Raw genomic sequence first — 24896 nt, 5'->3', positions numbered from 1 at the left:
AGGCCGAATATTGTCTGCTGAAAAAGATGTCGCAATTTCTAAACTCAACTTCGATTGGCTGGCGCACCGGCTTGCACACAATTTGTAGCTCAGATATTTCGGACGTTCGTAGTGTGGCTCTTCACACGGTAACGTGTGACAAGGAAAAAGACGTTAGCTTGCCACGCAAAAAGCACTTTTGGAGATAATCGAGTTGAAAGTTTTTGTGCTGCCATTTCGTGATTAAAAATCACATAAGGTTGAAGTTTTGACTGATGACATTCGTAATAATTTAAATAATAGTGTGCATTTTTATGTCAAAATATTACTTAATTGTGAAGTCATTTCAATTCTTATGCTAACGACCTTTTACCGGGAACTTCCCAAGCCTTAAACGCACGCTTAAGCGGCATGTTAAATCCTTACGTCCTTTTGCGGGGAACAACATTGGCTTTGCGTACTCACTTGAGTAGGACGTTAACACGCTTCCAACATTTTTGTTACATAAGTATTACACTTTATACGTCCTTTTGCCGGGCACAAATAATGAAAATCTTCCTTCCGTCTTTTCTTTACTGTTAATTACGTCAGAATGACGTGGCCCCTTGAGACAATAATGTATATCAAATGACAGATATTTCCAAGCTTTATCGATTATTCGAATAATCTGAATTTGACCTTTTGACCATTTTTTTCCTCGCTCATACGACCTTTTTCCAGGCAAATAACGGACTGATCCTCATACTAGCACATCGGTAATGCCTCTCTAAATTTCCCAGAACTTCAAAGCACATTGTTGCACCACCATAACCTAGAATTTAGAGTGCAAGAAAAGCAGGGTTTTTTTCACCAATGATTGCCCTAAATTATCGGTGATATCATGCACTGAATAGAACAGTGTTGTAGAAATACGGATTCCTTTTCTCAGTTGACTATTTACCCAAATGTGCATTTCACGGTTTTGCATGTCTTAGAACTACTGTACCGTAATTTTGGAAAATAACACGAGGCAACAAAATGTTCGTTAATTATCTGTTTTTCGAAATTGATACCGAAATGATACAACAAGTTTGTATTGAAAAATTATAATTAACCACCGTAAGTAAAGGCTTACATATTTAAACTAAAATATGGAGTAAGAAAAATCTGAAAATCCCATTCATTAAAACCTAAGCCCGTCACGTGGGTGGTTGCAAACCGCCGGTAAAACACTACTGCGTTCTGCGCAGCTGCCAGTTTAGGCGCGCCAATTTCCATATAAGGAGTTTTTAAGCACGACACATGCGAGCCACATACCATAGACATGGCATGGGGTGATTTACAAAACATGAAGTAAATCTGTTGAACCGAATCTTTGGAGATTTGTGATTTTTTGACTTGTTTTGACTTTTTGACCGAAAGGTATTTAGGAATTCGGCTTGGGCAATTATCCGCGTCCAGGCTCCTAGCCGGTATTAAACGTACATGTTTCAAACCGGCCAAGCGCATTATTCCCTTATTGCCAGATAACCACTTCAAAACTCTTTGTTGACTTTGAATCCTGGATACGACTTTACTTTGTGCGGCGCATTAAACGTAACATTTTATTTTATCTGCCTGTGGACTTGTATTGACGATATAGAGAGGTCAATTTTGCAAGCGCAACTGTGGACACTTAACTCCACAAAAAGGACACTTCATGCGAGAACTTTTTATCCATCTTAAAATGTTGACTCTTTCAATCGGATGAGCACTCCCAACATGTGCGATGACACCAACTCAATAATTCTCCATTCCTGCGTTGCCTAAGTCTCACACGGAAACGAAGTGAGCAACTCATATTTACCCAATCTGACAGACAGAAAATCTTTGCTTTCATTCCTGTGCCACTTTGTCAGAAATTTCTTATTGCATCCTTGCACACGCTACTTCAGAAGACTATATGCTTCAGTGGAAAAGGTTAACCATTGACCAGAAAGATAAGACAGCAGGAGAGTGTTTCTGTACCTCGGGAAAATTCATCATGATTTCTTCCACGGTGGCTGTAGCGCGCCACACTCACGGAAATAGCGCGCAGGCACTATCGAAACGACAGTGCTAAAAGCCTTTGATGGGCTAAACGGAGAAGTAGGCCTTATCAGCTATCAGCAATTTACTTCTTATCTTGAGGGCTTTATTGATGCGACACAACTATTTTTATTTTAGGGCTTGATTTTTTTTTCTCTGTCTTCTTCTTAAAACGTATGTGATGCTTGGGACGCATGCACTTTTGTCCCCGGGTGAAGACGGATTGATAAATATCATGAGTTGAATTGGATACTCGTACCGATATAATGCTATCAATTCTAGATGCCAAGAACAATTGACAGCATCATTTCTCAAGCCTTTGCTGCACCAAAAGATCGCAAGATGGCATTTGAATCCTTTACAACGCAATGGCCTGTATCATTCCTTTCTAAATTAACCTTTTCCGTTTAATATCCTGGGTATTTATTTGGGGAATTGGCAGAATTTACAGCCTCTTCTGCACGATTTATTCTGTCACTTTTCATTACTACGAACATATACCCCCGAGACTTGCTTGACGTATAGCATTCATGAACAGCTCAAATGTTGCAGCTCCCAACTGTCCCCCCCCCCCCAGCATTTGAAACAGCCTGTATAACTACACAGGATTTTCACATTTAATCAATCATGCCAGTATTTATAAAAAAATAAACTTGAAGTTGCTGCTGTGAGGCTCATTTGATTATATTAGTTTGTTCTATAGCCGGTCTCGGCTCCCGGAACTCATGTAATTACTGACTGTCAGATCTGTTTATCCGTATCTGTAAATTACTTTCAAGGGGAATCTGGCCACCTATGGCAGTAATGTTATATTACAAACACTTTTCTCTGCTGTTAAAAATTGCATTACATCTGTAATGCCGCGTGCCCCAGGGCAAAACCCAGGCCCGTATTATCCAATAGGCACAGTATAGGCACTGTGTCTAGGGCCTACGAAAAAGTCAGGAACCTATGAAACAATTGAGGGCCCACGAAAAAAACCACTGTGTGCCAACAGGCTTTTAGAGCTACCAGTTTGGACTGGCTTGCTTAGTACAGCTTAACATCAACATGACATTTTGTGCTGGCGCCTAGTGCGAAATTATTCTGAGTATCACCCGTTATATCCACGGAGCAAGACTCCTGTATATATATAACGTCTGATATGTCTAAACAAACACATACAATGCAAGCCGCGCGCCAGCCAATCGGAGTCGACTTTACTAAATCGTGACGTCATTTCATTCCCAAGTCAAGACTAAATGATTTGATTGGTCAGTTCGAATCCAGTGTTTTGTAATACAACAACAGCCGGACGCGATATCGCGTAACATGATACACAGCGCGTGACACATTTGTTTATCCATTGTCTATGACGCGCAAACGGGTGAATGACCGAAGACCCGATATAGAAAGTGCCCGCTGATTGGTCAAAATCTAGGAGCATGGGCGTCGCAGGATTTTTTCTAGAGGGGGGAAAAACATATTTTTCCGGGGGCAGGGACATTTTGCCCCCCCCCAACTCATTAAATTTACACCACTATGACTTCGCGCCTCTTTTTCTTTCTTTCTTTTTTTTTTTTTTTTGGGGGGGGGCTTTTCCGGGGGGGGGGACAAGCGCCCCCTCCCCCCCTCCTTGCAACGCCCATGTCTAGGAGGTCAAGAGGCGGAGTCTTGCCTTATTAATCAGCGAATCCGCTCAGATATCATAGACCATGGCATGCATTCGCCATGGTCTAAATACATGGACTAGTGCGGAATAGGGCCTACGGAACACTTAATCCTGCCCTGGCAAAGCCAGACGGTTCTCGGAATCATTGAAATAACATTCAGCTGAGGCCCATTCATTCATGATGGCAACATTTCAGATGTTGCTGTTTTTCCCTTCTACTATAAAAGCCTCAGGAGTGATTTGGTCTTGTAAAGTTTAATTGTTTTAGCTGAGAAATTTCTGATTCAATTGCTTCTTTATGGCTTTTATCTTGAAGTCTTCTCATGCATCTGGTCTACTGGAGTTTGGTCGATTTGTTGGCGTCGCGGGGCAATTCTGTATTACAGCGCTGCCGGGCTAACAGTCGGTCTGCAAGTCAGTAATCAATCAGTGAGTCAGTCAAGGATTCATTTGGTTAGATACATAGGTACACGGAATAACCAGCAAACAGTAAAGCAAATTTTGTTTTAGACCTTCCTTAGACCATGGGCCTTATTTAAGAGTTGGCCCTTTTTTATCGAGGTTCCCTGAATGTATTTCATTGATTGTTAATTGTTGAACGTAATGGCGCCAGACTATTTATGCAGGTGTAATGCAGCATTATTTTACTGTCATTTTTTTTTAAATATGGCTTTAAACAATAGGGAATGTTTAATTACAAATTTTAAATTATTCATTGAAGCAGACTGGAATTTATTAGAAATTTACTTGCTTTCATTTCTCTTCGCAAGTTCCAAAATTAAAGATTTTACCTAACTTTCAATTCAATATGGCCGACTTGTAAATAAGGCCCATTACTGGGGAGTCGGGTTGGCGTAGCTATACTTTCCTCCTTTTTCCCACTGCTGTGACCCGGGTTCGAATCCCGCCTGGGCCAATGTGCATTGGGTTTTCGGTCCTACCTAATTCCGTGTGTTTTGGGTTTTTTTGCCAAAATATTTCTCATTGTCTCCTCTCTACAGGTTTATTCAGGCTTGTGAGCTACAGTGCCTAGGGCGCCTTTGAGGAATCCTTTGTTTCATTACCAGATATAAATAACATAATACTGTTGTTTGATGTGCATTTATATTAGTAATCCAAATGACGCTCCTTATAGCTGGAAATGGTCATTTTGTTATGAGTTTTTACTGCCTCATTAAAGTATACAGCTATTACAGGGCTTTATTGATTGCATTATATCCAGTGGCCCACAAACCGCAGACACGTTCCCGCATGTCATTGGCGACCAAAAATAGCCCCCCCCCCAAAAAAAAGTAAGGACACTCATGTTGTGAGGTTCTTTCAGGAAAGTGTTCGTGCGAAGCCAAATTAATTATACGCAGGGTCTGTATTTCACCTGTCGTATAGACGCTTATGTTCCCCTGCTGTTGTGCTCTGCACCTGCCAGCGCGCAGTCTGTGTTGGATCAATGCCCCATTTTGGGAAATAACCAATAATTTGATTCATTAACGAAATTAATTAAGAGGAGAGGCCCCTTTGTATTCAATGAATTCATGTGTAGACAGGATGTTAACAGACTAGACTGAGCCTTCTCTCTATTGCACCTGCGCTAGGTGCGGGGAGGTCTGGCAAATTCAAGCGGGGATAGGTTGGTAAATTAGACTATAACGTCTGATGTGAAAATCCCTAGACATCACATGACATTGTGTGCTCCCTCGTTTGGAATAATGGACATTTGTTTTATTCTTTGCTGTGGCTCCAGGTCGAGGGTTCAAATCCTTATTCTACACAGGGAGAACTAATAAGTCTGCGAAGACAATTTGGCTCCAAAAAGCAGACCTGGTATTAACCCTGGCGAAATTTTAAGGCTTTTTCATTAATAAATTAAATAATAATGAATGCGTATTTATAAAGCGCACGTTCATTCTGGTTATGGTTGAGTTGGTAAGAATATCGCACCAACTTCCTTACTCCCTTGCAGCTTCATGTGTATGAGGATAACATGCCAGAAACCCCGGGGCGAACCCCTTCTCTTAGCAATAAGAGTTGCTGGGTTATTTTAGATATTTATATACAGCACACGGGACCTACGGCCTTACTTCCCATCCGAAGGACGAAGCAATAATGGTTAAGTGCCCTGTTCAAGGGCACTGTCCAGGCCCCGGGCTCGAACCTACGCCACTGTAACTCTCAACCGCTAGGCCATCTCCACTACGTATCCCGGTGCGCAAGGTGCTACATCTTCCATACCCTACTCACAGGTATATACCTGTTTACCCCTGGGAGGGAAGAGGCAATGAGTGACAAAGTGCCTTGTCCAAGGGCACACGCACCATATCACAAGGCTGGACTCGAACCTAAACCTGCAGAATTACCCAAAGACCATTGTATTCAATGTTCCAAACCACCAGGCGACGGCGTCACTGCATGCACTCCACTCACTTCTAATTCTGGGCTTCGTCCTAAATGTTACGATAAGCAGCGTTGTAAAAGTCAAGCCCTCACTATACTTGATTCGCCTCTACTATGTAAGCTAACATCCTCGTTGGGAATTTTCTGAGGGCTGAATGCAGGATATTCTGGGATTTTGAAAACAGACCCGCTCACATCGAAATCCGACCTGCATTAGTAGGAGTTTCTTCTGTAAAATTTTTGCTTTTTAATTGTAAACTTTTACAAGTGATGTTGACAGGCTTTGGTGAAGTTTTATTTTTCAATAATTTCTCGTTGAAGCAGACTGCAGCCAGCTTCCCTGCCTGAACGGTGGCCAATGTGGCTTCGAGACCGGTACCAACACCAGCCTGACATGCCAGTGCCCCCCTAGCCACTGCGGTGACCGCTGTCAGTACCAATCCGCCTGCATGAACGGCGGTACTTGCCTTGTTCGCTCCGAAACGGAGCACGGTGTCACGCTGTCCTGCGAGTGCCCAGCCAACTACACCGGCCAACAGTGCGAGCACCTCCACGCCTGCACCTCCAACCCCTGCCCGCCGGACCGGCGCTGCGAGGTGGACGTCTTCAACAATTACCGTTGCGATTGCCCGTGGGTCGGCTACCACGGGGCCGACTGTGACATATTCGACGCGTGCTCTCAGTCGCCTTGCCTGAACAACGGCACATGCGCCTTCGCTGGGAGCAAGAGGTACGTAATCTCGATTTCAACCGCTTAGCCTCTGAACAAGCTTGTTGAGGCGCTCCTGGTGACGGGTATTTCCCGTCAGCGTTGGTTCTAGGGGTAAATTAGCCACAACCCGCGTTTGCTTTACAATAGGCCCCTTTTTGAGGCTAAAGACGTCTCATGACGTCATAGGACATGTGGTACATAGGCAATATTGATACATGTATATGCTTTAGCCAAAACGTTCTTTTTAAAAAAAGGCACTTGCTCAGTAAAAGGTATCTTCCGTCGGTGCAGGTTTTTGGGCTTGATTTTCATATTCTTTTTTATTTCATTTCATATACCATTTTGGGAAATGGTTACTGAAAAGAAATTATCCGAAATTTTGGAGCCACTTTTGTTTTCATCGTGAGAAGGGGGACATAAGTGCTCGAGGGGGCACAGGTAAATCCGCTCTTGCGCTTGGGTAAATCTGGGGGAGGGGGGAAGTGCCCCCTGCCCCGGTTCCGCCGCGCTTGGACGCCACTAATCATCAATCCTCGACGTCGGTATCATGAACTCATGGTGCCCACCTCTATAACAGTATTAACTGCCTTTAAATGTTTCTGAACTAACTTACCACCATTCATTAAAATACCTTTTGAATTGACTATACAAAACCTACCTTTATGTTACATCCTTAAGCAATGGAAACATTTTTATTGGACAAGAGGATCAAATGAGATACCGCAGTTTGTGTTAATTGCCGCAGGTTCGGAAGTATGAAAAAGGGCAATGTGGAAGTGAGAAGTACTTACATTCTAACACGGAGAATCTATGAACTTGTTTGGAGAGTCTTTCTTCTGGTAAAATTCTCCCATGTATGTCTCTATATTAAAATCCTTGCAGTTATCGATGTGATTGCAATCCGGACGGGACAATCACCGGTTACTACGGTATCAACTGCGAGCTGCACGACCCTTGCCTGGCGTCCCCCTGCGAGAACGGCGGCACGTGTCAGCAAGACTTGCCAACACCGACCGGGGGGAGCACCGGCTTCAACTGCTCCTGCGATGACCGGCACTACGGAGACCTCTGCCAATACGAAGACGAGTGTCTTTGCTCCCCCTGCCTGCATAACGGGCAGTGCTTGCCGCTGGACACCGGAGGCTTTGAGTGCGATTGCGCTAACGGGTACTTTGGCACGACTTGCTTCCACTCAGGTAGGTTGGTCGATTTATTTTTGGACACCCTGTTTATAATAATCCAGGCAAAGCGCGCAAGATTACTCTACGATTCTGCCACGCCCTCGCACAAAGGCACTTCAATATTCACAAAGTTGTTGAAGGACTGAGGAAATTATCACCATATACCAAGGTTAGAACACGATATTGCTTGATTATCAACCCCTGGAAATAAGTGATCCAGATTTCATATGTCATGCAAGCTAGTTTATGACATTCCTCTTAGCTCTTCTATACTTTCCTATATCTGGCCTGATGTATCCAGCCTCTCTTGAAATATTAAAGATTATCTCCCCAAGTTTTTTGTTCTTCCGATCTTCGTAATTCGTCTTTGGATTTCTATTGTACTTTATAACACATCGAATTGCTGACGCATGACAGGAGTACTGCACAAGACGACAAGGTAAATAACCTGAAGAAAATACTTCAAATTCTTTTTCTTGGCAGTCTGTACTTTGCATTTCTGCTGGCATAACGGCACCTGTTTCCTCGACGACTCGGGCCTTCCGCATTGCCGCTGCCCGGACGAGTACTACGGCAGCCAGTGTCAGCTGCTCAACCCCTGCCTGCAGGACAACCCGTGCCAGAACGGAGGCAACTGCACCAAGGTCCAGGGGGTCCGCTTCGACTGCGAGTGCCCGGTGGGCTGGACCGGCTTCTTGTGTTTTTTCTCAGACCCATGCGTTGGCAACTCCTGTCAGGCGAACCAGACCTGCGAGCCAGACCCTTTGTACTTGTCCTACACCTGCACCTGCAAGTCGGACGGGTACAAGGGATCTACGTGTACCGACTACGATTCCTGCACCGACCAGCCATGTCAGAATGGAGGTCGGTGCGAGTACTTGAGCCACATGAGGTGAGATTTTGACAGAGTTGTAGACTCAGTTTGAGCACCTGGGGTGGATCGCAAGTACATCACAAGCCTGATCATAAAGGCACTCACGCACCCAGTCGCAAATTAAAAGGGATGACAAACAAAGAAGGAATGCTTTACCACAGCTATGCTGTAAAGCAAAAAAGACGTGTTTGTCTGTGTGTTAAGCATGCAAATTAGGCCGTTATACGATTGATTGTCCGCGTAGTTGAAGGACCCCGCGAAACGGAAACTCGCCCTCGAAGTGGGAATTCGGCTGCGAAGCGCGGCAGCGGGCGGGCCAGAGGCGGGCGAGGCGATGCATATTTCACTAATCAGAATGAACTTGGGAACGGATAACTTGTATTCGGCTTGTCTGATTCATCCCAAGTGTCTCGTTTACAACGCTTGTTTTTGAAAACCAACACGTTTTTGCAACAGTACTATCTTCTTAAGATGAGCAGAGTACTTTCTTGGCAATTTCGTTAAGGTTCGTCACTAGCTGATTTTTCTCATCCGCAGTTACTACTGCGATTGCAAACCGGACGGCTTCCCGACTGGTTACTACGGCAAGAACTGCGGGGAGCGGCGCCCGTGTCCGGAAGAGGTACCGGCCGCCTGCTCCAACCACGGCGTGTGCGAGTACAAGGACGCCGAGCCCGGATACGAATGCGTACAGTGCGACGGCGGCTTCTACGGCAAGTCTTGTGAGCGCTACGACGGCTGTCACGACACGCCGTGCCAGAACGGCCAGCCGTGTGTGCCAAACTACATCTTCCAGACATACCGCTGTGATTGCTCTGAACAGTACCTGGGAATACACTGCGAGATACCAGGTAATAACAATAATGTGGTGCTATGTAGCGCTTTATACCAAAGTTGTCAAAGCGCTTTACAGTTATTACCCCTGTTCATCAGGCCACGAGACCTTCTCTGCACCAGCTCAATATCAGCGCATATGACCCTGTACCTTCGCAGGTACCCATTTACTCCTGGGTGGAGAGAAGCAATGAGTGACAAAGTGTCTTGCCCAAGGGGACACGCACCGTAACCCCAGGCTGGACTCAAACCCACAACCATGGCGTCGCCAGGATTTTTTCTAGAGGGGGGCAAAATATTTTTGCCAAAAAATGCTTGTAATTCTCAACACATGCTCGATTTATCAGTTTTAGAGAGGGGCAGGGACATTTTGCCCCCCCCCCCAACTCATTAAATTTACACCACTTTGTCTTCGCGCCTCTTTTTCTTTTCTTTTTTTGCTCTTTTTTTGCTTTTCGGGGGGGGGGGGGTGGGGCTAGTGCCCCCCCTTGCCCCCCCCCCTCGCTACGCCCATGCCTACAACCCACAGCTTTATCTGCAGAACACAAATCCAATGTCCTTAACCACGAAGCTACAGCACTCCACTATTAGGTAATTGGACTGCATGTTACTTTTTCCTCTTTTGTATTCCAATTTTAGTACTAGAAGTGCATTTTGTCGACATGATCGACAGTACATGTAAAGGCATTAATTTGTGACAACCCAGCTTCGTCTCCGTTTTGGCTTCATCTCTGATTTAGAAGCATTTGGAGACTCTACGACCAAACTAAGTTGGACGTTTGCATCATACAGAATTATATTAATGTTCAGGAATCAGAATATAAAGTACACATTTTCAGCACAAGTTTCCGAAATAAGGGGCTTGACGAACCATTGACGAAGATGAGGTTTTGGGAAAAAAATCAAGTTAGGCCGTGTTTCATATCAAAAACACTTTTAAAAGATGTTCTCTTTTGAAAGCAAAACCATTTTGGCTTGTAGGCCTGAAACAGAAATATTTATGAAAACTCTGATCGATTTCTGATCGATTCTTCTTACGTGGAACCACACCGGGCTCCGATGCCATCCTTATTTCATACAGTTACTTGCCACGACCAGTCTGAGAGCATCACGGTCGATACCAAAGGTGTTTACTTCTGGCAGGAGACTCTGATCAGGAAGACCGCGTCGCTTCCCTGCAATGTCGGCCTAGGTACGGCCACCAGGAGGTGCGAGGCCCTGGTGACTAGCGGACTAGTGCTTGCCACATTCTGGGTGTCCCCGGACACTTCTGCTTGTCAAACAGTAAGTGCGAAGGGTTGAAATTCAAAAGTCTTGTAAACATGGCATCCACACTATAACAAGACGAGACAGGTTTATAAGACTGGACACATATTAACAATGGCTATTCACTGGAAGTCTTTTCACCGGTTGATGAATACCATTGGCTGGAGTTAGCCCTGCACGGGGAAAAACAATGTCTGGCTCTCTTCGACGGCCAAGCAGGCTCAAAAGATAGTGAGTAGGTCAGTCTGTCATTGAGTCAGTCAGTGAGATAGGTACAAAGAGGCAGACTTGTATGACTCGTGACTCGGACTCGGACTCGAGTCAGACTCTGAGTCCCATTTTCCGTGACTAGGACTCGGACTCGAGTCACGATGACAAATGACTCGGATTCGGTCTCGACCCTGCGGACTGGGACTTGGACTCTGACTCGACCTGCGTGAGTCGGGACTCGACCAAATTACCAATTATTGTGAAGATGATCATCTCCTGAGTAAGCGATGCAGTCTGTGCGGTGCAGAAGAAACGCATCTATTGCTTTACTCACACGGCGCGTGCGGCTGGCTTGTTTCGTTATACATGTACATGTATTGATTTGGGAAATCAATTTATTGCAACGTATATCCAATAAGGTTCAGCGTCCACACTTGATACTGCGTAAATACAAGCTTGAAAGTTTTTGGTACCAAATCATCCTTTTCCGACACTAGCCTTATTTGACACAATGTTATGCATGTATTTCCAGTTCAATAAATTAGAAAAAAAGCTATGAAAAAAATAAAAACATTTACCCTGTGAAGTTTAAGCAGCACCTCAAATTTTATTTCCAACATTATAAAGGGTGACTCGTGACTCGGACTCTGAATCGACTTTTGGGACTTAGGACTCGGACTCGGACTCGACCTGTATAACTCGGAACGCGGACTCGGACTCGATGTTTGGTGACTTGAATACAAATCTGCAAAGAGGTTCCACAGGAACCAGCGAAAAAAACCCGCATGCTGTTTTATTTAGACACTTGATGGCAGCACACTTACTTTTTTTTCCACGTACATTGGAAAGGTGTTCTTGACCGTTTACTGAGGGAATAAATGTGTGCTTGGCCGGTTTTAAACACTATGTTTATATACTGGAGTCTGGATACTGATTATTACCCTCATCTTCGGCTCGGGTAATTATCAGCATCCAGACTCCAATCGGTCTTAAACATAGTGTTTAATACCGGCCAAGCACATAATCTTTTCGGTTACAAAAATTGTTTAAGATCAGCCAGCCGGTCTTTATGAAACCGTTTAAAACCGGCCACGTGAAGGGCTCTCGACCAAAAGGAATGGGTAAACTGTCTAAGGTATAATATGCCTTTAGATCTTGCAGTGAACGTATGGGGCTCAACAGTTATACGGTGTTAGACTTGTCGGATATACTATAGAGAGATACTCCAATATGTAATTGCAGATGAACTTTACCAAGGAAGTAGCGCAGAACCTGACCTATTACCTCATCCACACGACCAGCAACGCAGAAGAGATGCAAGAGGAGGAGGTGACGTCATCAACGGAGCTTTTAGTTGCCATTATCATCTATGCATACTACGACTACAAGGTCATTTTGAAGATTGTGTCAATAACGTTTGGTGATTGATAATAAATGAGAACAATGAAATGTGTTGATCAGACATTGGGTTACAAAAGTAATGTCCTAGTTGAAAAAGCAGTGCTGACAAAAGCAGTGCTGAAAAAGCAGTGCTGACATGAAGGAGGGGGGGGGCAAAAAAAGTTGTGCAAGCAGATATCCTTTAATTTCTCAAAACAACTGGACATGAGTATTTCATCTTAATGGAACATATTAATTATACTTTTGTGTATATTCAGTGAAAATCCCATGGGAATCCGATCATGCAAACCAGATATCTAATAGATTTAAAAAAAAACTATAGGTTTTACCCCATTCCAGTGGGTTTACACAGTTACTGGTATCAGCGCATTAGATTGTCATGGGCCTTTTCACTCTGATGTAAATTTAGTTAACTATGTAAATCCCATCCCATTGGAATGGTTGAAAGACCCACAGCCCTATATAATCTGTTAGATCTCTGGTTTGCATGAACAGATTTCCATGGCATTTTTACTGAATATACACAAGAGCATAGTTAATATGCTCCATCAAGATAAAATATTCATGTTAACTTGTTTTGTGAAAATTAAAGGATATCTGCTTGCAAAACTTTTTGGGGGACACCGTGTAGTACGATAAAGCGTAGAAAATAGCGTAGTTGAAACGCACGCAAAACATTATGCGGATTAGCATTGAAATACATTAAAGGTAGAGTCCATCATTTGTAATTTGTGCATTTTGTTCGTTTGAAGCAACAAAAAAGTTCAAAATCTAATGAAGGATACTGAGCAACTAACCTGATGAAGTTTCAGCTAAGCTTCAGCTGTACATTCTGAGAAAAACAGCATTCTAAGATCTCAATTTCAAATCAAAAGTTGCTGAATCATGTTTTTGAATTGTTTTGAATTGCAACTATACGCGACGTCGCGCACTGATCCGACGAATTATAACAACCGCGCGCGCGTGTGCGTCGTTCGAATACTTGTGCGCGCTGCGCTGAATAACAAAACGAACTACTAATTTAAATTTTCCAACGGTGCTTCTTAAGAATCACCGTTGGAAATGCCTTCTTTCGTTGATTACTTCAAAATGACAGCTTCCCAGAAAGAATAATTTCACAGGGAGTTTAGTCTCCTTACTATCTTTCAACCAAGTTAGTTTTTCAACAATAATTACGCCAGTTACTTTTCGGATGGCTGCAAATGATGGACTCTACCTTTAAATGAAATAACTTCCAAGACATTCACTTGAACGATCCAGTAACATATCTGTGAGAGAACACAAACTAAAGAGATTGTGAACAAAAGAAAATCATTTCATTTTTTTACGTTGGCTAACAGTAGGCAGAATGTTGCCAGGTGATGTTTTTGTAATATTCCACATGGACAATGTGTAGAAAACCACCGCCCCACGCGATTTTTCCACGTTTATTCAATTGAAACGTACCAACTTTCATTTGTTAACAGCTGGCCAATGATATCATGCTTTGCATCAGCAATCTCCTTGACGTAAATGAAACCGTCCTCAGAGACAGCTCCGTCGAGTCCGAGACAAACACAAAGTAAGTTTCAGGGGAAATAGTTTGGTGGAATTGTGCCTTTGAAGTTTGATGATATACAAGCATGGTATTTGACACACAGTCAGAGTATGTCATGAGAAAGATATTTGGCTATATAGGGCCATCGCAGATTTGTCCTTTGAAAAAAATATATACTAGGTAGAATAACAAGCAATTTTCAAACAATTGCGAATGCGAATGCGAAGCGAATTTGAGTGTAATGAGACGTGTTTACCTCTGTCATTAAAATGTGTTTACCTTTTGAGAATTTTGCAGCTCGAAAGTTTTTTTCTAAATGTGTTGAGCGTGCGTTGGAGTGCCTGATGTTTCATCAAAACATTTGCTTTTCCTCAAAGCTTTTTCAATTTCAATCGTTACATTTGCCCAGGCTTCTGTCCGTCATTGACTCTTACGCTGAGAACACGGTGCTGGGTACCAACACAACAGCGGCGGAACTGGTCACCGACAACGTCGAGATTATGGTGCAAGACGTCGCCATGGAGCAAGCCATGGAAACTGGTTCCTACTTCCGGTCTTCCCTACCAGACTCGAAAGGCGTAAGTCGCCGTGAGGACACAGATAAATATGCCGAATTAAAAGATTTATACCGAGTTATGGAGCTGCCATCCAGGATTGCTAAGATCTTCACTTAATTTATCACGGGATGACGATTTTTTACACGTAAAGTGCCGACATCCTAAGATACTTTTGATGGAATGACAACATCCTGAAACCTGAAGTTTACAACTTGAGATTACTTAACTGGGGATGACGACATCCCAAAAGTTTGGATTCCAACATCCTCACTGTCCCGGGATCAAAAACATGGTAAAAATGGAATGTCGACATCCTGAGATGACGTATCATGAGATGACGAGAACCTGTGAGTGAGATGTCAACCTCCTGAGATACTTTATCTCAGAATGCAATCTTGAAGGCGTTTCTAACACACGTTTAATTTCAGTTTAAACGCACAGAATCGTCATCGCTTGATATTATCTTATCAGCAGGATATAGTCATCATACTTTCAGGATGTCGTCAGCCCGCGATGAAGTATCTCAGGATGTCGTCATCCTGCCTGTTTAATGTCGTTATCCCCAGTCTGGTGGCACTTCCAGAGCTCTGTAAGCTTATTTAGGGGGGAACGTGGTCATTATCGTCTTCTGCTGCACAGTGAGACAATTGTCTTTTTTCTTTTACACAAGAGAGGCGCGTGCCACCCAAGGGCGAGCAGGGGTCGAGCAAAAGTCCCGTACCACAGCTGCTGAGAACTGCTTCTTTTGGCCTATATCGCGCCAATAGGTCAAAAAGATGAAAGTTTTGCAAGAAATTGATTTCATCTTTGGTTACTATGACATAAAGATGGCCCAAAGATTTTACAAAATATTGGCCGTTCTAAACCAATGAAATCAAATTATCCGAGACAGATGATGTTTTTATCTGTCTATTTTTAGGTGGTATTCAGACAAATATCTTTGTGAGCAACTTTGATGTTTTTCCTTGATGTACTTTATATATCCACAAAGTCAAAGTTTGCCCTTAGAATACTGATGTTTGGGATATTTTGGGGTCTTTTTTTCCTACAAAGGTTTCTGTCAAGATTCCTGCAGAGGCCTTTACCGAGACGGAATTGAGCGCAGCCTTGGGTGATCTAGACTCCGTTCGGGTCAACTTTGTGGTTATGGCCAACACCAAGCTGTTCATACCGGACGGCGAGCAGAGTGAAGTCGGTGATGGGTACGCAGTGTCGGCTCGCATCCACGGCAGGGCCGTCAAGGGGCTGGCTAAGCCGGTTACCATCGACCTGCCCATCGAAGATGTGAGTATTCGTCGAATTGGGAACATTATTAAGCCAGTTCGGTAGTGAGGGCATTATTAGGACTTCATCTTGATTAGACTTTTCTTTCAAGATTCATTTTTGTTTGGTGATTCTGATTTGGAGTTGAGAACATTTTCAAATTATTTTAAGGGAAACCTTGACGAGCAAAATGGATTTTTCATGGCCCTCAGTCCAGATATCGACATAGTCGAAATATAGGGGTGGGGGCGGCGTGCACGGATGGCGAACCCCCTCCCCTCCCCGGGTAAGGGCCTGCATAAAACAATAATTTTGATGTTTGTTCTTGATTTATGCAGTCTGAAGTCGGCAAAACTCCGAGGTGCGTCTTTTGGAACGAAGAAGGTAAAAAGGAAGGTTTACTGTTCAAATTTGTGGTGAAGCTGCCCACATTATAACTCGTTCACTTTCCTTTCTAACATTTTATTTTAATAAATTATAACATTTTGTTTTAATGCAATGCTTGACAATGCACTTCTGTGCCCCATTTAGCCATAAATTACCATTTTCAAGGGTATCTTGGTGCCTTTTTTGGTTTTTATGCTGATGCAAATTTCTATATTTAAGAGCAAAGGTGTAATGTCATTTCAGGCAGAAAAAAAAACAATGGTTCAGCTTTTACAGCATCAAACTTTGCCAGAATGTTGGACGTTTGGCTGTCGTAAATCTTATTTTTCTTTGACGATTTGTTGTTGTGTCAGTGCTTGACATTTTTTCAATTAGCAAACCTTTCTCACAAGGTTTGCCCACACAACCCCCATTGATACCCCCCGAGGACGCCCATGGTGTTAAATGTGAATTAATTTAACAGCAATATGACTTCGCACGTCTTTTTTGGGTGGCTTTTCCCTCCCTCCTCCCGCGACACCATGCGCGGTACATGAGTAAACTGAACCACTTGATCCACACCATCATTGCCATAATGATCTTTCAGAAGGCCGATGGGATACCACTGGACTGGAGTTGATCTCGACAGCCAACAACTCGGCAGTCTGCGAATCCGATCATTTGACGTACTTCGCCGTCATCATGGTGAGCATCGTGGTTGCAATCACGACATGTATAATAACTGTTAATTGGTTCTCGTATTTTTGGCCTCTGAAGTAGGGTTGGTCGGTAAAAAAAAGTAAAAATCTTAATACAAAAAAATGTTGTTGAACCAGTATATTCATGGCCAAATCATTTATGACGCAAGGTGCGTATTGCCTCTTGTTTTGCTTCAAAATGCAATGAGATTGTCATGAGTTGGCATCACTGAACAGTATAATAAAGCCATCTTTGGCAAGATGTTGTTGATTTACGTAACGTTATCAAGCAGCTCACTAACGTTTTGGCTGTAGTGACAGTCGTGACTTCTCAGTGTAAATGTGCATGTAAACTACAGACCACAGACATAATGAGAGGCAACACCATCACATCTTCTGGGATAGCTTTGATTGGTAAACGCTGTGCTTCGAGTAACATCGGATGTTATTTTCCATATAGCGTTTCAAATAACACACGGCCTAGTTGCCTGAATTTGATTTTCATTTTACCTCATTAATTTCTTTTTTGTTGGGGGGGGGGGGGGGGGTTGGTTTGTGGGGTTCCACAAACAAAAGAGAGACAATAGGGGATCCCGGTTGCAGGCAAATACACACTTGTCTGTGTGAGTTTGTCTTACAGTCACTATGTGGACATGTGAACAAAAGCTGTCCATTATAAGATGGAATTAAGCTGTCCACCTAATGCAGGTTGTGTTGACGTTATGTGGACTAAGCCGTGTCCACATAACGTTTCGCCCTCTCTGATTAACAGGTTTAGAGGCATTTTGGGGTAGGGTTATCCGTCGCAGAATGGAGAGAAACATTCAAGGAAATTAAAAAATAATTTGGGGTCGAAAGAGTTTTCACACTTTAAGTAAAGTTATTGTTGGTACCGAGTTTTCTTAAAATACACGAAAACAAAGGAATGTCCAGCTATATGGTATATGGTATATTTTTATTCACATTATCACATTGTAACCCGAAGGTCAAATTGCATGATAATTTACAATATTAAAAACATCAAAATCTCAGTAAACATGTTATGTTAAACAAACATGACTGTGTGTGTGTGGGTGTGTGGAGATTTGAAGTACTTTTGTTTCTGATATCCAAGTAGTCTCTTGAGAAATGATTAACCCTCTTTTTTCCCCCTCGATATCAACTTTACTTTCGAAATCATTCGTGAGACGAGCGAAGAAAAACACAAAATGTTAAACTTTATTTCAGGATCCTGGGCTGTCAGATGCCATCCCCGCATGTCACGTGAGGATCCTGAGCATCATTTCCAAAGTGGGAGTCAGCGTGACGTTATGTGGGCTGCTGTTGACTTTCGTCACCTATCTGCTGTTCAAGTAAGTTCCTTTGGATAACGTTTATACCAACGATCACACGTATAGCTTATCCGCTATTTATTGCATTTCAGTAATTGATAACTTCTGCAGTCTATTGCTCGTCACAAAATTTTCCTAAGAGATAAGGGGAAATGCTGCACAGGAAAATACACGGCCAAAACGTAGATGTGTATGTGTACTTTTCTCCAGTAACATTTATTCTGCGGACTTCAAACTTGTTGTTGAATTTTGCTAGACTGTCCAGCTCATGTCCATGCAAAAATATTGGAGGATTTCTCACGACGAGTGCCCAGCAATCCGAGAAGTAACAAGTCATGTTATCAGGCGATCAATGGGAAAATGCTGAAAGGAATTCCTCTTAAAGATAAGATATTTTCATAAAAATTATCTCAGTTTGTTTTTCAGAGGAATATGGATGATATTTTCTTGCTTCATTTATACCGTAGTGACCAAACGTCTGCTCACGTCTCCTTTAGACCGAGCCCCGGTGCCAAGCGATTGTATGAAATTGAGAGTTGTTTTGCTCAGTCCATCATGATGGCCAATAAAAGAAAAAAACAAACAAAAAAAGAAATAAACAAACAACAACAAAAACCCTTGAAAAATGGGGCCCTCGGCTTCCATGTTAGCTTGAATTTTGTTCATACCAATAAGCAATAGAGAATGCCTGTATGGCATTTGCTTTAAATGGAATTCGAGGTCGAGGTATGGTTATCTAATTTAGTCTAATCAAACAAGATTATGTACATCAATGAGATTGAACATGGAAATTGTAAGATTGTTTATTACTTGAAATAGCTTATTGTCTTACCTCATTTTCTCAGAGGACAAAGTTCACTGATTCAAGTAATATTTGAAGTAAGTGAAGTGTTTTATTTCTTTTCTTTTACAGACAGCTACGAGGAACCCGGTCCGGCAAAATTCTGATCCATCTCTCCGCTTCCTTGTTTGGTCTCAACCTCGTCTTCCTCATAGACAGCGTTCCCTCGCTGACGTCATCATCGGAGATCGTCTGCCTGACCTGCGCCATCTTGCTGCACTACTTTGTGCTGACTTCATTCGCGTGGATGGGCATGGAGGCGGTGAACATGTACCGGGCCCTGGTGCAAGTATTCGTCCGCGGGAGCACCGGCTGCTTCATGACCAAATGCATGCTCGTCTCTTGGGGTAAATTGAAGAGAGAAAAAGCCGGTTACAATCGGGAAAATACTAGGCTAATGTTAAATGAATGAAAGTTAATTCAAACTAAAGAGTATAATAGGTTGAAATAAAATGGTTTAACCAGGAGGAGATTTCAAGGGTGTGCGTTAATACCAGGTGCGGATCGGGGGTTAGGGGGATTCGGGGTGGGGGAGTTCGGACCGTCCCCCCTGACAGCCTCCAAAAAATTATAACACTAAGTGTATCAGTAACAATGTGCTACATGACCTATATGTCCGCCTGTCCGCAACAATCGGACATAAACAAAATCTTACAGGCTTGACCCTCTCCCTGCAAAAATTCCTGGCTCCGCCCCTGAATACGTTAACGCTTTTGGGGATTGTAGGCCTATTATAAGGTTGTCTGGTAGTAACTGTAGGTTTAGACGCATCTCCCTCAAAGCAAGGTTGGGCTCTATCTTATAATACCACAGAAAGAACCCAATTTTATTGTCGGCGATCCATATATCTTTCAAAATGCTGTACTTTTTAAGTTTGAAGGTTTTTTATATTTTAGTTAAGACTTATATTCAAGGGTTGGCATAACTTACTCATCATTATTTCAATATTGGCTGAGAATGTAACGTCTTCAGTATGTGATAAAGTGTTGACATGAAGTGTTGACACCGGCGATTTGACATTGACATTGTGTGCTCTGAATTATTCTGAATTATACAGGTATGCCTGTTGCTGTTGTGGCGGCGGCAGCGGCCATGGGCCCGAGTACTAACTACGGACGAGAGGGAGACATGTAAGTGCGTGACAAGACGGTCTCCCTTTTTCCCCATGCATACAACACGGGCATAAATCCCACACTCGTCGGCACATACCACACGCCCTTGCCGTTCAATGTATTGTTTAAAAGGAAGCAAATTATCGTATCGTTTAAGAGGAAGGAACTTGAATTAGTGGTTCCCAGGCCGGGACTGATTTGACTGCATTTGGAAGCTCAATCAATCGGCCAATGTACTGAGGGACCAGTAATTTCGCAGTATTTATCCTAAATAAACCACTTGTAATGTTTGTAACATTATCGCATTGGCCTACATAGGCCTATAGCTCCAATATCGACATCCAACAAAATCCCGTTGGAAATCCTGTCCATTAATGTAAATTTACAATTATTCGCCTGTCTTGAAGATTTGAATGTACTACAACCACCAACCTAACCTTTTGCCACTATTGGCACATAGTTCGGAATCTATGAGTTTATCTCAGAGTATACTAATAAATTCCCTGATATACTACTGATCAGTTGGGCGGTAGTACGTGCGTCTCGCGTGCGGGAGAGCCACTTGTACGACCATAAACATAAAGACATGCATTTTAGTTGTGTAACAACCACAACATAGGACCTTTGGGAGACATGTGGAATTAGGGAGACATTTCAAAGTCTCCCTAATGGTTCAGCCCCTAGTTAGAGGCAATATTTTATAGTCGCAAATATGCTAGATCGATTGCTCGTGGTCCAATTAGTAAAAAATACCAGAATTCGTGGCGTAGGATAAGGTAAAATGGGGGTTTGAGTCATTAAAGTTGGGGGGAATTGTGCAAAAGTCCATGGGAATGTCTCCCTAGTGACCCATTATCGTTAATTATGATAACTATTATTATTCCTACTGGCATTTTATCTTTTAACGTTTAGATGTCTGGTGCTGAAGAAGAACCCTTACGTCTACTACATCTCATATCTCGGTCCCTGCTGCATCATATTGGCAATCAACATCATCGTGTTCGTCATGGTGCTGCACGCGGTGTGCTCCTGCCGAAGTAAGAAACTGCACAGCGCTGCGGCAAGCATGCCGAGACACGGCGTACGGAAGACACAGGTTAGACAAAGGGACAGTATGCAGGCACGGATCCATAGGGGGGGGGGGTCAACCCCCCCCCCCCCCCCTGATTTTACGGAGGCCAAGTGTCGGGAGAAAAAAATCTGTGTACATTTTCAGATTTGTTGGCTGATGAACCCCCCCCCCCCCCCCTCTGCAAAAATTCCTGGTTTCTCCCCTGGTATGCGCGGAAGTCTGTGTGGTGACATTATCTGACATGTTTCACCAGGGAGAACTCTGAATGTAATGGGCTCCTTCTTTTTCATAAAGTTTAGAAAGAATACGATAATTGCATGGCATTCGTGAGCATTTTGCCATGCAAACATTATATAGACTGGTGTATCACGCATTATGTACAGATGCTTCTTTTATATCAGTCATTTTCGGTTATATTAAACAAATCTACTTGAAATTTCCTTCATTAAAATCTAATCCAGCAATTAATCATATAGCTGTGTTAGGCGTTGTCAGAAAACAGCTGACATCGTCATACCAAAACGAACTCTGGGAGAGGGGAGTTGGGTTGCACCCCCCCCCCCCCAAACTGCTGATACTAGTTCATAAATTCATTCTCAAATTTCCTTAGAATGCAGGAGAAAGTATGGTAGATTTCAAACTTTTCCGGGGCCCCAGACGCGAATTTTCTTTTCATAAACGACATCCGCATATATGGTTGTTTAGCGCCATCTACGATACTTTTGTGATACGTACGCAGATATATGATTCTTATTTTCCTCAAGTTTGGCGAGCAGTTCGAGCTCAGTCGATACAGTCGATGAGGGTGCTTTCCTTGATTCTCGCTGTTCGGTTTCTCTTTTAAAATCCCGCAGATTGGCTGCGCCCTATCCGTGACCTTCCTCCTAGGCCTGACCTGGGTCTTCGGCCTGTTTGCCTTCGGAGAGGCCACCCTGGCATTCCAGTACATATTTACAATACTCAACACCATGCAAGGTATAGTCAAAATTTTGCTTTTATGTGAATGACACTTCAACAAAGATTTGTTTCAGGAGGAAAAGGAATAAGCCCATACTGGAGTCTTGTATTTTATTTTCCAGTAGTATTTCATAGTTTTCAAAATTAAGGGTCAAAATTAATGAAGAAACGATTATCCTCCATCTATCAACAAACGAACGCCTTATTGCGTCAGTTTAAGCAACGTTTTGACAGGTATTTAGGCCTATTGGTGTATCGTGGTAGAATCGCGTCAACGCAGCTTGCGAAATATTGTTCAATTACATGATATAGAAATGGACGTGGCACGTGCAAAATCTGAGACAAACAAACTTAGTGTACAAAATTCCCCATAGTGTTGTCTGAGGAGCGTGGCTAACTCGCAGCGGCGATAAGTCATGTACATGAAACGCCACTTATAACGAACATTGTATAACGAACATTTGGCTGTAACGAACATCCCCTTTGGCTTCCAAATATTGAATTCTACAATAATGCGCAATCACTATAACGAAAGAGCACTTCAACGAACCGTTGTTGTTTTTATGGAAACCATCGTGCTCGTTATAGTGGCGTTCAACTGCATTCTAGAGTCACACTGGTTTAATCGACAGACGAGTTAGACATGATTTGCAAGAGAGACTAATATTTTTACAAGTACCTGCCTGAAAAGTGTTAACGAAAACCTTGCAAGGGACCTTTTTGGTAGATGCATTTGTTGAAATTCATAGTCGGACTTTCTGTTTCATTACGCACATAATATAAAGCACATATACCTTTTGGGAACCGAAAGATTCTATGAAATTATGGTCGACTTAACATTAAACTGTACTTTTTATGGGCTTACAAAGTAAACATTATTTTGTACCTAATGTTGTCCCATTCCAGGGTTTTTCATTTTCCTGTTCCGGTGCGCTCTCTACCCGGAGGCCGTCCGCTGTTGGCGTGTCCTCCTCACCCAGGGCACCCTGAACCCTCGCCAGACACCGGGCAACACGGCCGTCAAGAACAACATGCAGCACAGCCAGAAGACCTACAGCACCAAACCGCAGCAGCCCAGCAACAAGCCCCTGGTGGCGGTGGTGAACGCCGGCTACGTGCCGGACGAGAAGCTCACCGGGGAAAATCTGCTCCGAGTCCCCATCATGGCGGGCCGGAATCACCGCCACTCTGTGGACTCGTACGAGAAGGAGATCAACGCGTGGGAGCAAGTCATGAAGCTGAGGAACGTGACGCTTAGTAATATCAAGCCCAGAAATGACATCTGATTCTGATACGTTTGTAAAGATCAAGATGGGAATAACCATTACAGGAAGACTAAAAAGATGCGATGGGAATCTGGAAAAGAAGAGGGAGATACACTGACAAAATGAAATAAGGATATCTTGGGTAATTAGCATAGACCTCTAAGACCAAATAAATCAAGTAGAGTTAGAGTAAAATGGCAAGAACAAACATATTCAGCGCAAATTGTTCAAGTCAGGAAAGCCATCCAATCTGATTGAGATGTCAGTATGTTAAGGGAGATTACTTATATATAGCATTACTCAAATTATAGAAGAGCCAACTTAGTTAAACAGTAACATACTGTTTGGAGTTTGAAGGGAAAAAAAAAGAGAAGTATACGGAATGCGAGTGGAGAGGGAAAGGTTGGTGGTGATGTGAACATCAGAGGGACAATGAAGAGGAAGAGAATAGTGGAGGTGAGCGATGGCAGTATAAGGAGAAGCTTGTTGGTTGTGATCGGGGAGGCCCGCACTCTGGTTTAGAAATCAGTCTAGTTGAATACTGTCTTTTTAAAAATGAGCTCATAGTGCTTTATTTTTCTGTACTTATTCATTCCCTGAAATAATAGGGAAAATGAAGATGTTTTGTTCGCTTCTGTTTCCAGGATACTGTTGTCTGTAATCTCTACCGCTGGAATGTCCTGAACTCCAGGAAGTAGGCCTACCTTCATAGGTCCGAGGCACGTTTGGTTTGACTCGGCAGCTATTAAGTCACCTGTCTCAAAAAGGGCGCTGGGATTGTGTGTGAGGCGCGCAAAGCATTGTGGGCAGCTTACTGCCTCATCCAATACACGTACATTCTGTGCGCACGTGTCATGCGCAGGCGGAAGGTTTGGCCCTTGTTATTGTTCAAACAACAATTGTCCCCGCGGGGGTTAAAAACGTCATATCCCACTTCACAGCAGTCAACAATTGTTTTGTTATACCTCCGATTTGGATTCTTTGGATTTTGATATAGCGGTACAAACACAACAATCATGACAATCAAACGGCAACTCACATGCATGTCGCGTGCTATCGCGTGCTCGAAACAGCTGATTGTCTGCTAGTTCGCTGCTCCCACTCATGTGTAAAAACATGGTGAAAATAGCGTGGGTACCAACGATATAAAGGTTTCACACCAATTCGTGCGTAAAATGTCATAGCCACTCCTGCCTCACATACGTGATATCCCACAGAGAGCGTGCCATGACTTTTTATAAATTTAACACGTGATCGTTCTAGGCCAATGAAAATACAGTATTTACGACGGAGGTATAACAATACATGATACTCGACCAATAACGTGCTTACACACGCGTGTGACATGCGCG

At 43.1% G+C, this 24896-nt stretch overlaps 1 protein-coding gene across 1 annotated transcript in view; it reads left to right on the top strand.

Moving 5' to 3' along the window:
* LOC119738212 overlaps window positions 1-24479 on the top strand; it is a 35201-nt gene extending 10722 nt beyond the window's left edge. The window contains exons 2-18 of the mRNA XM_038212981.1: window positions 6389-6797; window positions 7662-7975; window positions 8444-8852; window positions 9372-9685; window positions 10750-10952; window positions 12387-12533; window positions 14012-14106; window positions 14492-14660; window positions 15693-15923; window positions 16241-16286; window positions 16876-16973; window positions 18194-18318; window positions 19211-19485; window positions 20196-20268; window positions 21163-21346; window positions 22177-22297; window positions 23186-24479. Of these exons, the coding sequence (XP_038068909.1) occupies window positions 6389-6797; window positions 7662-7975; window positions 8444-8852; window positions 9372-9685; window positions 10750-10952; window positions 12387-12533; window positions 14012-14106; window positions 14492-14660; window positions 15693-15923; window positions 16241-16286; window positions 16876-16973; window positions 18194-18318; window positions 19211-19485; window positions 20196-20268; window positions 21163-21346; window positions 22177-22297; window positions 23186-23565 (3593 nt within the window). The 3' untranslated portion in view covers window positions 23566-24479. The remainder of the gene's footprint in view (window positions 1-6388; window positions 6798-7661; window positions 7976-8443; window positions 8853-9371; window positions 9686-10749; window positions 10953-12386; window positions 12534-14011; window positions 14107-14491; window positions 14661-15692; window positions 15924-16240; window positions 16287-16875; window positions 16974-18193; window positions 18319-19210; window positions 19486-20195; window positions 20269-21162; window positions 21347-22176; window positions 22298-23185) is intronic.
* Window positions 24480-24896: the final 417 nt, after the last annotated feature.

This window comes from Patiria miniata, unplaced genomic scaffold (assembly GCF_015706575.1).
Source record: "Patiria miniata isolate m_02_andy unplaced genomic scaffold, ASM1570657v1 HiC_scaffold_3, whole genome shotgun sequence".
NCBI lineage: Eukaryota > Metazoa > Echinodermata > Asteroidea > Valvatida > Asterinidae > Patiria > Patiria miniata.
This window is presented reverse-complemented; position numbering and strand designations above follow the sequence as displayed.